Genomic DNA, 14,393 nt, shown 5'->3' on the forward strand with positions numbered 1-14,393 from the left:
TTTAGTATGCCAAGAGGGGAAAGGTAAACCTAAAAAAGCTGGGCCCGTCCCTCCGGGAATTTTTTAGCCTGTAGTTTCATCCACATCCTAGAGTTTAGTATGCCAAGAGGGGAAAGGTAAACCTAAAAAAGCTGGGCCCGTCCCTCCGGGAATTTTTTAGCCTGTAGTTTCATCCACATCCTCCGCCCAATACTCGCACCAACCCGGTCCTCCCTCCCCACCCCTTTCTCTCTACAAGATGAGAAGGAGGGTGTAGACTCCCTTTTTCCAAGATTTTCATTTCGATCCCTGCTAAACTTACTTGTGGATTTTCACTGCTACTTTTTCCATGCCACATTACCACGTGTGAGTTTGGTAAGAAATATAAGAATCAAACAAATGGATTCATTCAAGGAAAAGAACAACCCATGACCTGATGTGATGTATTGTAAATAAATATGTAATTTGTAAGTAGGTACTATAGTAGTACTTGCTACTATAATATTAGAGCTACTTTATAATTATTATTCAAACTAAACAAATCACACACGTCTGTCCAGTGGCGTGTTATGTATTTAAAAAAAAATCTTACTTTCCTAGGACAGGGGTTTCCAACTAGCGGCCCGCGGGCCACATGTGGCCCGCCAGACCATTTTCGTGGCCCGCGAAGCTTTGAGATTTGTACACAATTTACCTAAATGTAAAAAAAAGGCAAAAATCTTCGAACACTTTTTGAAAAATTTCGCATGCGGCGCTCAAAATTCGATTGGACTGCATTTCTGAAAAGTTTGGGGGGAAGGTGTGCTCCCCTATGTACATAAATGTGGCCCGCGAAGTACCTCCCAATATAGCATGTGGCCCGCATACACATGGAAGTTGGACACCTCTGTCCTAGTATAAGAAAAGTAATAAAATGCCTAGTAAGAAAACCGCAAATCACCAAATAAGTCATTTTTCAGGAGAACCAAGAAACTTTCGACAGCGTAGTTAACTTGGAGGGTAGTGCGTCTGCCTGGTAAGCACTGGGTCGCGGATTCGATTCCCACCCGGGGCGGATTTTATCCAAAACAGATAAGGTTCTACCAAGAAACTTTCGACAGCGTAGTTAACTTGGAGGGTAGTGCGTCTGCCTGGTAAGCACTGGGTCGCGGATTCGATTCCCACCCGGGCCGGATTTTATCCAAAACAGATAAGGTTCGTTCTCAAGAAGACTGGCTTTCTCCTGTCTTGTCTTCCTTCTCTCTTCCATTTCGATACAATAAAACCTTGAGAGTTACAATTCCCACTATCATAAGCTTAGGTGTATAGGGGCAAATAGCCCTAAAGGATGGGTTAAGCTTCTACGAATCTAATACTTCAATGCCCTTGGCTTTAGACACTGATGATGATTCCCTCTAAAGCCACCCACTCACTATCCCCTGATGAGCACACACACTATCAGGTAGACCTGACAGGCGGACCTGATCAGGTGTACCTACCTGTCAGGTCTACCTGATAGTGAGTGGCTGGCCTAAAACATCAGAGAAGTTCTATAGTCGTTCCCAGTCTCCTCCAGGACTCTTCGCCACTTGTCCCGGTTCATTCATAGATCACTAAACGCCAGGCCTCACTCCCATTACATCACTTTCTTCACAAGAATCGGAAGCGGTACATTAACAAACTGTTGTAAACCGAGTCAAGGTCGATCCACAAGACCGATTCGCCAACTCCGTACCACCCTATGGTTTACGATTTCAGTCATCCGCTTTTTCATTTAACGTAATTACTGTATTATTGTACGCGAATAATTATAAAAGAATCCTTGTAGTCCAGTCAAAGTGGAGTCAAAATGGTGGAAAGATTCGTAAAAGCCTTTCAATCGATGTAATTACTGTATTATTGAACCCTTGTACCTAGTCCAGTCAAATTGGAGTCAATGGGTTTCGAGTAATAGAGACTCTCGTTATGAAGAGATTGATGTCACACGCTTGCGGATAGGTCACACACGCCTAACACATGAGTACCTGTTTAATAAAACTCCTCGTCCATCCTGCAGCTGTGGTGAACCTCTGTCTGTTCAACAAATACTTTCCTGTCCATCTTACAGCCAAGCCCAATCATCACTATTTTTCCTCATTCAGGAGCTTTTTCGTTTTACCATTTCTTTCTAATCCTCCTCCTCTCTTTCTTCTTCTTTTTCCTCCTCCTCCTCCACCTCTTCCTTGTTCTGCTTCACGTTAAATTTGTTCATGTAAAAAACTCACCAACTTTTCTCCCACTTTGACCGGACTATACACTAGGTAATTACACTCATAATGAATTGATAATTAAAAACGAAACGATCTCTTGTTTTGTTCTTTTCAATATCATGATCAACTGGTTACCAGGCTTGTTTGTTTTTCTGAGTCCGTCCCGGATCAGCGATTTCTTGCCAAATCGGTCCAAGATCATAGATCACGATGAAGAAAGTTCATCGGTTTACATTTCGTTTGTGATTCAAACTTCGCCGTATATCATCTTCGGTTGAACAAAACCGAATCACATTAAAGAGGCGTTATGAAGAGATTGATGTCACACGCTTGCGGATAGGTCACACACGCCTAACACATGAGTACCTGTTTAATAAAACTCCTCGTCCATACTGCAGCTGTGGTGAACCTCTGTCTGTTCAACAAATTATACTTTCCTGTCCATCTTACAGCCAAGCCCAATCATCACTATTTTTCCTCATTCAGGAGCTTTTTCGTTTTACCATTTCTTTCTAATCCTCCTCCTCTCTTTCTTCTTCTTTTTCCTCCTCCTCCACCTCTTCCTTCATTTCCAACCATTTCCCGATTTTGAAAATTTGGACCGATTGCAATACTTTCATTACTAGTATAGCTCCGCTATACTGTAGTAATAGAAAGTAAAAAGAAGAAGCATCAATTTCATCTGATTGGCCAAAATTTGTTTCAGTCTGACTTGAGAGCGAAAATTTTTCTTCATAAAATGGGGTGTTATTAATATCCTTAAACAGGAAATAGACCAGCCTAGTCTGGCTGGGGGTCTTTAAGGAAGAATACGCATACCAGCCTGAAATTTCTGTTGCTAGAGGTAAAAAGAAGAAGCATCAATTTCATCTGATTGGCCAAAATTTGTTTCAGTCTGACTTGAGAGCGAAAATTTTTCTTCATAAAATGGGATGTTATTAATATCCTTAAACAGGAAATAGACCAGCCTAGTCTGGCTGGGGGTCTTTAAACAGGTAGCATACGCATACCAGCCTGAAATTTCTGTTGCTAGAGAAAAAATAACAAAGGTTGAGTACGAGGGGGATCCACTCGTAAAATTCTGTCGTCAAAACTAAATGTCAGCCCAAAAGCGATCAAACCGTCTGAAGACGAAGATAAATACAATTGATAATCCAAGAACCTGCGTGTAACAGCGCCCTCATGTTACACTTGCAGCGATAGGATGAGCATTCGGATGATCATTTATCAAAACCAGATCTCTCCAATGTCAAGTCCCGATCATATACCGTGGAGTGCTCTTCGAGATCACATATATATTCAAGTGAGAAAGGAGCGCAGGGGTTAACAAGACCACAACATGTTCCAAACACAGACTTTGAGATGGTTTTTAATTAGATTCTGAAGTACTGGGTCGGGCCATAAATATACCGTCACTTTCCAAACGCCAGCACGGCTCTATGGGAATGAAAACTTTTTTTCTGCACATTTTTCGTTTGTTTTGGTCGTTTTAGAAGTGAAAAGTGTAAAAAAATTGTAAAAAAAAACATAGATGTATACAAATCTATGAAAAAAAATATATATTTTGTAAAAAATATAAAAAAATAAATAAATAAAAATAAAATGTTGAAATAAAACCCTGTGACCTAAATTAATACGTGTACAGTTAATAATTTTCTTTGAATTAGGTTAGGTTAGGTCTTTTTGGGGGATAAGACCTTTAGAAACAAGGAAAATATGTAATAAAAAAAACTATCGAAAACTATCGATAGTTATCGATAGTTTTTTTGAAAACTATCGATAACTATCGATGGCGCCGACTATCGATAGTTCTCCTCCTCTATTCTTGAGTAATGTTTCTCAACATCTAAGCGCAATGGTTCTCAACATCAGTGATCCATTGAGCACTGCACTGGTGCATTCAACGCTTCATTTATTTCACTCATCTGCTCCGACACAAAATCTAATCACATTAACACATCCAGATCATTTATATCCTGTATCATGTTCTCATTGGGTTCATCTAATGTTTCATTTAGTTCATCTATTGGGGTGCCATAAGTTACGGGCTCTCGTCGGTGTTAGGTCCCCGAGCCTGATTATTTCTTTTCCATTAAGAACTTGATGCTCCCTCTGAGGAACTAGGAGGGGTTTCTTTTGAGTCTTTTGGTCTCCGTCTTATTTCATTATTTTCACCATTATCTGTTTGTTTCCCGGGCTTCATTACTTGTAAACTTTTTAGACATTTTCGATGTTAAATCATTTCGCCTTTTTCTCCTTGTGCTTGCATCTCGCATAAATATGCCACCTGACAGTTGATTCCCGACATGTATTCGTTTGATTATTAGAAAATCACTCTTTATTGAGGTAAATACAAATATACATTAAGTTTAATCAACAAATGGGTGCAAAGTCTCGACTCACTTTGTTATGGCCAAACAATTACAAGAATGCATCCAAACAGATTACCCAAGTTTTTCAGATTTTCACTGAAAATGACAAAATTGAATGACTCTATGTATTGAAGATAGCAGAACTTAATTACGTTTTCATTATGAAGTTTTCATCCAAGCCATCATCTACCTCATTGACATCGCTGAGGCCACAATGTGCTATGCTGCTATGCCTTCAATGACCGATTTGGCTGCAATGACTGTAATATCCACAGGGTTTCTAGAGTTCTTACATTCCTCTCTCTCTCTCTCTTTAGTCTCTTTTCTCTCTCTCTCCTCTCTCTCTTCCTCGAAGTGTTAAAATAATAAATTCCCATTTTATATCCTTAAATAATTAGATATATATTGATCATTTATTACGAGTTGCTTGCTCCGTGGGTATATAAATTGGTTAGTGTCATATTATTTTTTTTTTATTTCACACTTCATGTGCGCGGGATTGTCTTATTATTGCGTTCCCGATAGAGATGGTGAGGAATATGTTCCCACCAGTCTCTATTGTAAGATGATTGTTCTAAATACATTCCAGGTAGATATTATTGGGCCCATCACACATTGTAAGCGTAGTCGCCTGAAAAAATTCAAATCTATGAAAATGACACCTATGGAACTTGAAATAGAAGAAAATGGTGCTGGAATTTTCTAATGCTGTAAAAGGGATAATTTTGAAGCTACACGGGAAAAATGATCATGCACAAAATTTCAGCAAAGCAAAGTGTTGGAAGACAATAAAAATAAATTTAACGGGTCGTTCCCTACTGCTAATGTTCGCGAGTGATTAGTTCCTGATATGGTTGCCATGGAGACGCAGCCGCCGCCACAAGTACCAACTTCCCAGGTCGTATATCTTTTATAACAAATCATTTGAAGTTTAGTTGCTTATAATCTTATATTTACTTGCTAGCACACTCTTGCGGACTATTTAGTCGTAAGCCCCTTTTTGCATTTTTTTATGACACAAATAAAGTGAATAGAAAAACCAAAGAAAACAAATAAGATGATTTTTTTTATTTACATAAAAAAACACGACTAAAGATTACTGTGTCATGGGCAACCATCAAAGTGATGACAGGATACTGATAGTGAAACAAGTGAGAATGCTGAAAATGATGGTCATGATGATCTTTGGGCAATTCACACCCAACTTCAAAAGGAAAAAGGTACTACATATAGAACGTCTGAAGCTCACCAAAATTCAGACAGTGCAGAGCTTATGTCTTACTTAAGTCAATCAAGCGTCTTGTCTTATCTTATGTCTTACGTTTGAAGCGAATGGAATATGCAGCAAACGCTACCCTCGGCAATTCACAAATGAGACAAGAACAGGAGAAGATGGGTATCCCACTTATCGAAGGAGATCTCCAGATGATGGCGGTCAGCAATTCACAAATGAGACAAGAACAGGAGAAGATGGGTATCCCACTTATCGAAGGAGATCTCCAGATGATGGCGGTCACCATGCCATCCATGCCATCATCCATGTCAATGGAGAAGATGTAAATATGGATAACCGATGGGTAGTGCCATATTCGCCCGTATTATCTCGGACTCTGGAAACACATGTCAACGTGGAATACTGCAGCAGTGTGAAGGCCATTAAATATATTTGCAAATATATTAATAAAGGTAGTGACCAGGCCACTTTCGCAGTAAGCGACGCTACAGATGAGATCCAAAGATTCCAGAGTGGACGATACATCTGCACATCAGAGGCGGTATATCGAATACTGTCCTTTGAGATACATGATCGCTATCCGGCAGTCATGCATTTGGAAGTACATCTTCCCGATGAACAGCGAATCTATTTCCAACCTCATTCAGTTCGAGAACAAATGGATCGCAGCACTACTCTAATGGCATTTTTCGAACTTTGCCAAACTGATTCCTTTGCTAAATCATTATTATATTGTGAAGTCCCTAGCTATTTCACGTACTCCAGGCAAAGGGGTTGGGCTAGAAGATTGAGAGGTCAACCAGTACCTGGACATCCCAATATAAGGCGAGACTCTTGCATTGGTCGAGTCTACACTGTCTACCCTTCCAGTGCTGAGCGGTACTACCTTCGTCTACTACTGCATTCCATTCGAGGCCCCACTTCCTTTGAAGCTCTGAGAACGGTGAATGAAGTCTTGCAACCAACTTTCCAGGCTGCTTGCCGTGAGCTCGGACTTCTGGAAGATGATGCGTGCTGGGCAGAAACCCTCAGAGAAGCTGCCGTATCAGACAGTTCTCGGAAGCTGAGGGATCTCTTCTGTGTCCTGATCGTCTTCTGCACTGTCAGCAGTCCTCGAGATCTCTGGATGGAATTCCGCGATCATCTCGCTGAGGAGTATAATTAATGATCCCCAAGAGACAAATGGAGAAAACGTTCAAGAAAATATTGAGAACGCCGCCAGTGTCGATGCCGATCCATATTTGAATCTTGCTTGGACCGATCCAGTAGGGAATCACAAAGATTTCCATTTTACAGACACACATGGGATGGACCCAACCACTGCAGGACTATTGGCAATGACCGATCCCATTGATTATTTTTATTTGATGTTGACAGAAGACATCATCAGAAAAATGGTGGAGGAGACAAACCTATTTGCAACCTGACAAACCTATTTGCAACCTAACAAACCTATTTGCAACCTAAAGTCTACTAACAGCTGACGCTCTACCTAATTCCAGAATTCATGATTAGACACCGACTGATGTATGGAAAAAATTCTCATTCTCATTGCATATATGGGAGTAGTTAGTTTACCGCATGCCGCTGATTATTGGAGTACACAATGGCATTTTCCCTGCCCTTTCCAAAGTTACTGATGTGAAGAAACAGGTTCTTACTGCTAATGAAATTTTGGCATTTCAATGACAATGCGAAATACAATCCTCAAGAAGACGGGAGGTTATATAAAATAGAGCCTATGGTGAGAATGTTTCTCAGGAACTTTCAGAAATCTTATACACTTGATTCAAAAGTATGCATCGATGAAACGATGATCCTCCATCGTGGACGCCTTTTGTTCAAGCAGTATATACCGACAAAAGCGAGCAAGTATGGAATAAAACTGTACAAACTATGCACTGGCAAAGGATATATGTACTTATAATTTCGAAATATACTGTGGAAAAGATGCTGCTAGAATGGAACCAGGGAGGGTTCAGATGTAAATAATTGTACCGCATCTAGCGTTAGCGTCGTACAGGAACTGTCCGCGCGGCTTCGCGACTAAAGTAATTTAAATGAAATCCATTACCCGGTAACCTCCATGGAAAACGAATGAAATCCACCACTCGGCAACCTCCATGGAAAACGAACACACCCGAGCTCGGCCGAAAGATAACAAAGAAGAAAAAATCCCCCATTGGACCGGGATGGCTCGCTCTCTCTTAATCGAACCACCGAATGATCAACAAGTGCGGATGCGGAACGAAAGTGAATCCCAGGACTCTCAGGAGGCGCCTCGCCCACGAAAATAAAGAAAATAAAAACTGTAAGTTGAATGTTCAGTAAAACCAAAACCCCAGGAGCTACCGAAGATACAGGAACCAAAATAATTTTTTCAAGGATATATTATCACGGTTTTTTTGTAGATGAATGTTCAGTAAAACCAAAACCCCAGGAGCTACCGAAGATACAGGAACCAAAATAATTTTTTCAAGGATATATTATCACGGTTTTTTGTAGATTATTTTAGCATTTTTGAGATTATTTTAGCATATTTTGGCACTTTTTCTAGCATAATCTTTAGCACATTTTGGCGATTTTGGAGAGATTATTATCCGGTGAAATCCGGTCTCTACTGATGGCAAACCGATTCAGAGAAAGAAGTGCTCTGAAAGAGGATAGACGTATGAATAGAGGTGATTCACAGCAACTAGTAGGCTTCAATGAGAACAAACCAACCATAGTCATAACAAAATGGATGGACAATAAGTCTGTGCTACTAGCATCAACAAGTATCGGTAAGAACCCTGAAAGGGAAGTTCGACAATGGGACAAATCTACAGTTCAATATGAATTTTCGACCTTTTACAGTTATTTTTTCGGAGTTTTGACCTCAGATTTGGATTTTTCCTAACTTTTTACATAGGAGTCGACCATTTATTTATAATTTTTACCCATTTGCAACTGCTCCATTTAACGTCATCTTTGACCTAGGCCGGCATATAAAAAAAAAAGTGTAGACACTCAAACCCTCATAGCTAGACAAGACACAATACCTCTCGAAGACCAAAGGGGAGTATACCGCTTAACGTGCGAATGCGGTAGCACATACATACGCTGAGGCGGAGAAGGTTCTCAAAAGGGGAGCCGTCTTCCAGCCCCTTACCATGAACGCGCAGTTCAGGCCCCCCCACTCCCCCAGTAACGGACTCATCGCTCCGACAACTAGAGCGCACGTTGGGGGGATCAGGTTTTACATGTTCTGAATGTTATCGTGAATGCCTATCAAGAATACAAAAGGGCAGCTCGCTTCTCACAACTTCCGCCACGGCAAGTGCTTGATTTAATGTCCTTTAGACTACAAATAGGGGAATATTATCGAGGGGTGTGCCAGGGGCAATCAATGACGGCCCAGACGAGGAACCTCTATTACCTCAAGTCCGAATCAATAGACAGGAGCCCATGCCATACCAAGGGAAAAGGTTTGACATGTTCCAAAGAGGTGAATCAGGACACCTCTCTGAATGTTGTAAGCCTTCAGAGAGGAAGATACAAGTTCGAACATGTGTAAATTTCATCTTCTTGCCATGTGACGGGTACAATGACAACATTGCCTGAAAGTACTAAATGAGACCGGAATTTTGCCACCTCAACTAGGCCAATTGGATATCTGAATGTTGTAAGCCTTCAGAGAGGAAGATACAAGTTCGAACATGTGTAAATTTCATCTTCTTGCCATGTGACGGGTACAATGACACCATTGCCTGAAAGTACTAAATGAGACCGGAATTTTGCCACCTCAACTAGGCCAATTTCTTCCTTGACGCTCCAGGGGGGACTGGAAAGACTTTCCTTATAAACTTGATACTGGCTAAAATACGAAGTCAGTCAAAGATAGCTTTGGCCGTGGCTTCCTCAGGACTCGCAGCAACCCTGCTTCCTTGTGGACACTAGGCCAATTGGATAATCCATTAAAAAGTTACAGACATTAGAACATCAAAAGTGTCCCAGTTGTATGGACTTTACGGTACCAGGAATTTTTGAAATTTCCAATGCCACAGCCAAACAATAAACCGGGAAAATATTGGACGGGAATTATTGTCACAGCCAAACACAACCGGGACTCATTTTCCAGGACTTCTTCCAGAGACAGCTGACAGTGCATTGAACGTAGACTATATGAGAGAAACAAGCTACAACCGGTCTGAACTTCAAGAGTTTGTTGATAGAAATATTCTGACCCTGACAGAGGAACAGGGCCAAGTCTATGAAGATGTGCTTTCCAGTGTCACCAACCCTCTTCACCACGATGTTTTCTTCCTTGACGCTCCAGGGGGGACTGGAAAGACTTTCCTTATAAACTTGATACTGGCTAAAATACGAAGTCAGTCAAAGATAGCTTCGGCCGTGGCTTCCTCAGGACTCGCAGCAACCCTGCTTCCTGGTGGACGAACAGCTCACTCTATGTTCAAGATACCCATCGATGTCAATCAAATGGAATTTCCCATGTGTTCTATTTGTCTATTTCACGAAACGCTCCAATGGTTCAAGTCATCCGAGAATGTAAATTTTGTACGAAAAAGGTAATATTTTTATTTATCATTAAACTTAAAGTACCGACTTATGAGTTAGGTAGGTAACTAATAGACTATTTGATGGACGAAACAAAGGAAGGAACTTGCAAAAAAGTCCGATACTAAATAACAGTATCCACCTGACGTTAGATGCGACGATCAAGGAGGCTGTAGGGACAGAGTTGCTTACCTACAGCTGGTATAGAAATTTAGAAGACTTTAGTTAAAGAAAATGTCAGACATCTTAGAAGACCCTATACGCATATTTAATGCGGATGAATCAGGATAGTCATATTGTCGACAAGGAAATTGCAAAAAGTAGTCATGTTGAAGAAGAAAGTCTAAGATGTGAACCTGTAAATCAACAAAAAAGATCATCAAAATACTATACGCATATTTAATGCGGATGAATCAGGATAGTCATATTGTCGACAAAGAAATTGCAAAAAGTAGTCATGTTGAAGAAGAAAGTCTAAGATGTGAACCTGTAAATCAACAAAAAGATCATCAAAAATAAGCCCATCATTTGCTAAACGTTCAATTTGGCCCACTGAATCCCCACGTAAGTCCAAATTAAAAAGAAGAAAATTGATCTTACCTGATTCGGCTACAGCTTTAGAATGGTTTGCATATTGGAAATACCAAGACAAACTAAAGAAAGATTTTTTTTTTTTTTTAACAAATTACCCGTTGCGGGACATTTATTATTTATTCATAATGAATGAATTATTCTAGGAGTTTCTCCAAAGAAAATACAACTCAGTTTGAAAGGTGATAAATTCTGCAGATCCAACAGAAATGAAAGTGTAGATTTGTCAAGGAATGATTTTATTAACCTGAAAGCCCTCCGAGAAAGAAAAAGAAGATTGAGTGCTAATGTTGCTAGCCTTGGTCCAGATGACACTTCTGCCACTATGCTGTTAGTAGATAAATTAAAAGAAGAATATAACCCAGTTTTTGTCTTTGAATAAGAAAAATGCAGTAAGGCAATACATTGGTTCTCTGAAAGCTTGTGAAAGTCACTACTCCAGAAACAAATCCAAAAGATTGTACCTCAGAAGTCAGAAGTGATCTGAACATCAAGAAACTTCATGTTGCGTACAATTCTACTGCTCAAGAAGATTTGCGCGTGTCTATTCATATGTTTCGCCGTGTCTTTTCCAATGACTTTAATATTGGGTTCAAGACTCCAGCGACTGATGTTTGCAGTTATTGTGAAAGAATGAAGAACCGCATCAAAATTACTCAGGGCGCAGCAAAGATTGACTTAATGATACAACTTAGAATGCACAAGAAGAGAGCGTAAGCTTTTTATGAACTAATGAAGGAAGAACGTGATGAGGACTTAATATTCTGCTTTGATAAGAAGATTTTACCGCTCTTCGAAGAATTTTTTGCAAGATTTGGATATCCTTGTGTGGTAATTACTGACAATGGACCGCAGTTCTCATCTAAGATATGGAAGGAACAAATGTCAAAGTGGAAGATTCAACACCACACAATTGCAGCATACACAGCACGACAGAATCCTGTGGAAAGACAAAACCAGGTTATTAAAAATAAACTTAGAGTATTCCTACTGGAATACAATCATAAAACATGGGACGTAAATATTCAAAAGATTTCGTTCTCCATGAGAAATTCTGTAAATGCTAGAACTAAATACTCACCTGCCGAACTAATGTTTGAAAAGAATATTCGCCATCCCCAGGATCTTGAGACCTTGCTTGACAATTCTGTTGAAGAAAACTTGGATGAATATGTGAACCAGAAAAGACAGAGTATTAGATTGTTGGAAAAGAAAGCCAAAGAAAACCTGCTGAAATACAAAGAAGGATATGCTTCCAAGGATACATTTGAGCCACTTGAGCCTGGTCAAGAAGTATATCTGAAAAATCATCAGTTATAGTATTACCGGACTTTTTACAAAACCAGAAAGTGGTCAGTCAAAGTGATCCATCACTTCTTTGATTTAGCTATCGTGAATGCCTATCAAGAATACAAAAGGGCAGCTCGCTTCTCACAACTTCCGCCACGGCAAGTGCTTGATTTAATGTCCTTTAGACTACAAATAGGGGAATATTATCGAGGGGTGTGCCAGGGGCAATCAATGACGGCCCAGACGAGGAACCTCTATTACCTCAAGTCCGAATCAATAGACAGGAGCCCATGCCATACCAAGGGAAAAGGTTTGACATGTTCCAAAGAGGTGAATCAGGACACCTCTTTTGAAAATACTCCTCAGCTCTATGATATGTGCCTCAGAGACCTGCAAGAGATCATTTCCAGAATAGGTGGTCAATCACTGAGTGCTTACAACCTTTTTCTTCCAGAGACAGCTGACAGTGCATTGAACGTAGACTATATGAGAGAAACAAGCTACAACCGGTCTGAACTTCAAGAGTTTGTTGATAGAAATATTCTGACCCTGACAGAGGAACAGGGCCAAGTCTATGAAGATGTGCTTTCCAGTGTCACCAACCCTCTTCACCACGATGTTTTCTTCCTTGACGCTCCAGGGGGGACTGGAAAGACTTTCCTTATAAACTTGATACTGGCTAAAATACGAAGTCAGTCAAAGATAGCTTCGGCCGTGGCTTCCTCAGGACTCGCAGCAACCCTGCTTCCTGGTGGACGAACAGCTCACTCTATGTTCAAGATACCCATCGATGTCAATCAAATGGAATTTCCCATGTGTTCTATTTGTCTATTTCACGAAACGCTCCAATGGTTCAAGTCATCCGAGAATGTAAATTTTGTACGAAAAAGGTAATATTTTTATTTATCATTAAACTTAAAGTACCGACTTATGAGTCAGGTAGGTAACTAATAGACTATTTGATGGACGAAACAAAGGAAGGAACTTGCAAAAAAGTCCGATACTAAATACTCTCTCGATACTTGAGAACAGTATCCACCTGACGTTAGATGCGACGATCAAGGAGGCTGTAGGGACAGAGTTACTTACGAGTGTTGGCAAATCAAAATGTAGGAGCCTTCATCCTGTCAGTGTGAACACCTCCTTTCAATCAAGCACATTTTGACTGCCTGCCCAAACTACTCCACCCTACGTAACCAACTTTTCGCTCCAAGATCCACATGTTGGGAGATTCGCGGGAGGCAATCCATAAGACAATGGCATTCATCCAAGGAGCCCCAATTGAAGGATTATAGGAACCCCAAGAATATCAAGAAGAAATTATTATTTATTTACATACCTATGTTTTGTCCTTTTTATAAACCTCATTTGAACATGTAAGCATCACAGGCCATTTAAATCAAACCAATAAAAACCTATACGCATATTTAATGCGGATGAATCAGGATAGTCATATTGTCGACAAAGAAATTGCAAAAAGTAGTCATGTTGAAGAAGAAAGTCCAAGATGTGAACCTAAATCAACAAAAAAAGATCATCAAAAATAAGCTAATCATTTGCTAAACGTTTAATTTGGCCCACTGAATCCCCACGTAAGTCCAAATTAAAAAGAAGAAAATTGATCTTACCTGATTCGGCTACAGCCCCAGAATAGTTTGCATATTGGAAACACCAAGACAAACTAAAGAAAGATTTTTTTTTTAAACAAATTACCCGTTGCGGGACATTTATTATTCATAATGAATGAATTATTCTAGGAGTTTCTCCAAAGAAAATACAACTCAGTTTGAAAGGTGATAAATTCTGCAGATCCAACAGAAATGAAAGTGTAGATTTGTCAAGGAATGATTTTATTAACCTGAAAGCCCTCCGAGAAAGAAAAAGAAGATTGAGTGCTAATGTTGCTAGCCTTGGTCCAGATGACACTTCTGCCACTATGCTGTTAGTAGATAAATTAAAAGAAGAAGAATATAACCCAGTTTTTGTCTTTGAATAAGAAAAATGCAGTAAGGCAATACATTGGTTCTCTGAAAGCTTGTGAAAGTCACTACTCCAGAAACAAATCCAAAAGATTGTACCTCAGAAGTCAGAAGTGATCTGAACATCAAGAAACTTCATGTTGCGTACAATTCTACTGCTCAA

At 40.0% G+C, this 14,393-nt stretch overlaps 2 protein-coding genes across 2 annotated transcripts; both read left to right on the plus strand.

Annotated features, from left to right (window-relative positions):
- Positions 1 to 5,704: 5,704 nt before the first annotated feature.
- Positions 5,705 to 8,213, plus strand: LOC113466741. Its single transcript, XM_026822402.1, has 2 exons — positions 5,705 to 5,998; positions 6,077 to 8,213. The coding sequence occupies exon 2, from the start codon at positions 6,142 to 6,144 to the stop codon at positions 6,976 to 6,978; it is 837 nt and encodes a 278-aa protein (XP_026678203.1). The 5' UTR covers positions 5,705 to 5,998; positions 6,077 to 6,141; the 3' UTR covers positions 6,979 to 8,213.
- A 900-nt stretch (positions 8,214 to 9,113) lies between these two features.
- LOC113466742 lies at positions 9,114 to 13,173 on the plus strand. Its single transcript, XM_026822403.1, has 2 exons — positions 9,114 to 9,300; positions 12,582 to 13,173. Exons 1-2 carry the CDS (start codon positions 9,145 to 9,147, stop codon positions 13,143 to 13,145), a joined length of 720 nt encoding a protein of 239 aa, XP_026678204.1. The 5' UTR covers positions 9,114 to 9,144; the 3' UTR covers positions 13,146 to 13,173.
- The last annotated feature ends 1,220 nt before the right edge of the window (positions 13,174 to 14,393 follow it).

The sequence above is a fragment of the Diaphorina citri genome, unplaced genomic scaffold (genome assembly GCF_000475195.1).
Source record: "Diaphorina citri unplaced genomic scaffold, Diaci psyllid genome assembly version 1.1 scaffold323, whole genome shotgun sequence".
Taxonomy (NCBI): domain Eukaryota; kingdom Metazoa; phylum Arthropoda; class Insecta; order Hemiptera; family Psyllidae; genus Diaphorina; species Diaphorina citri.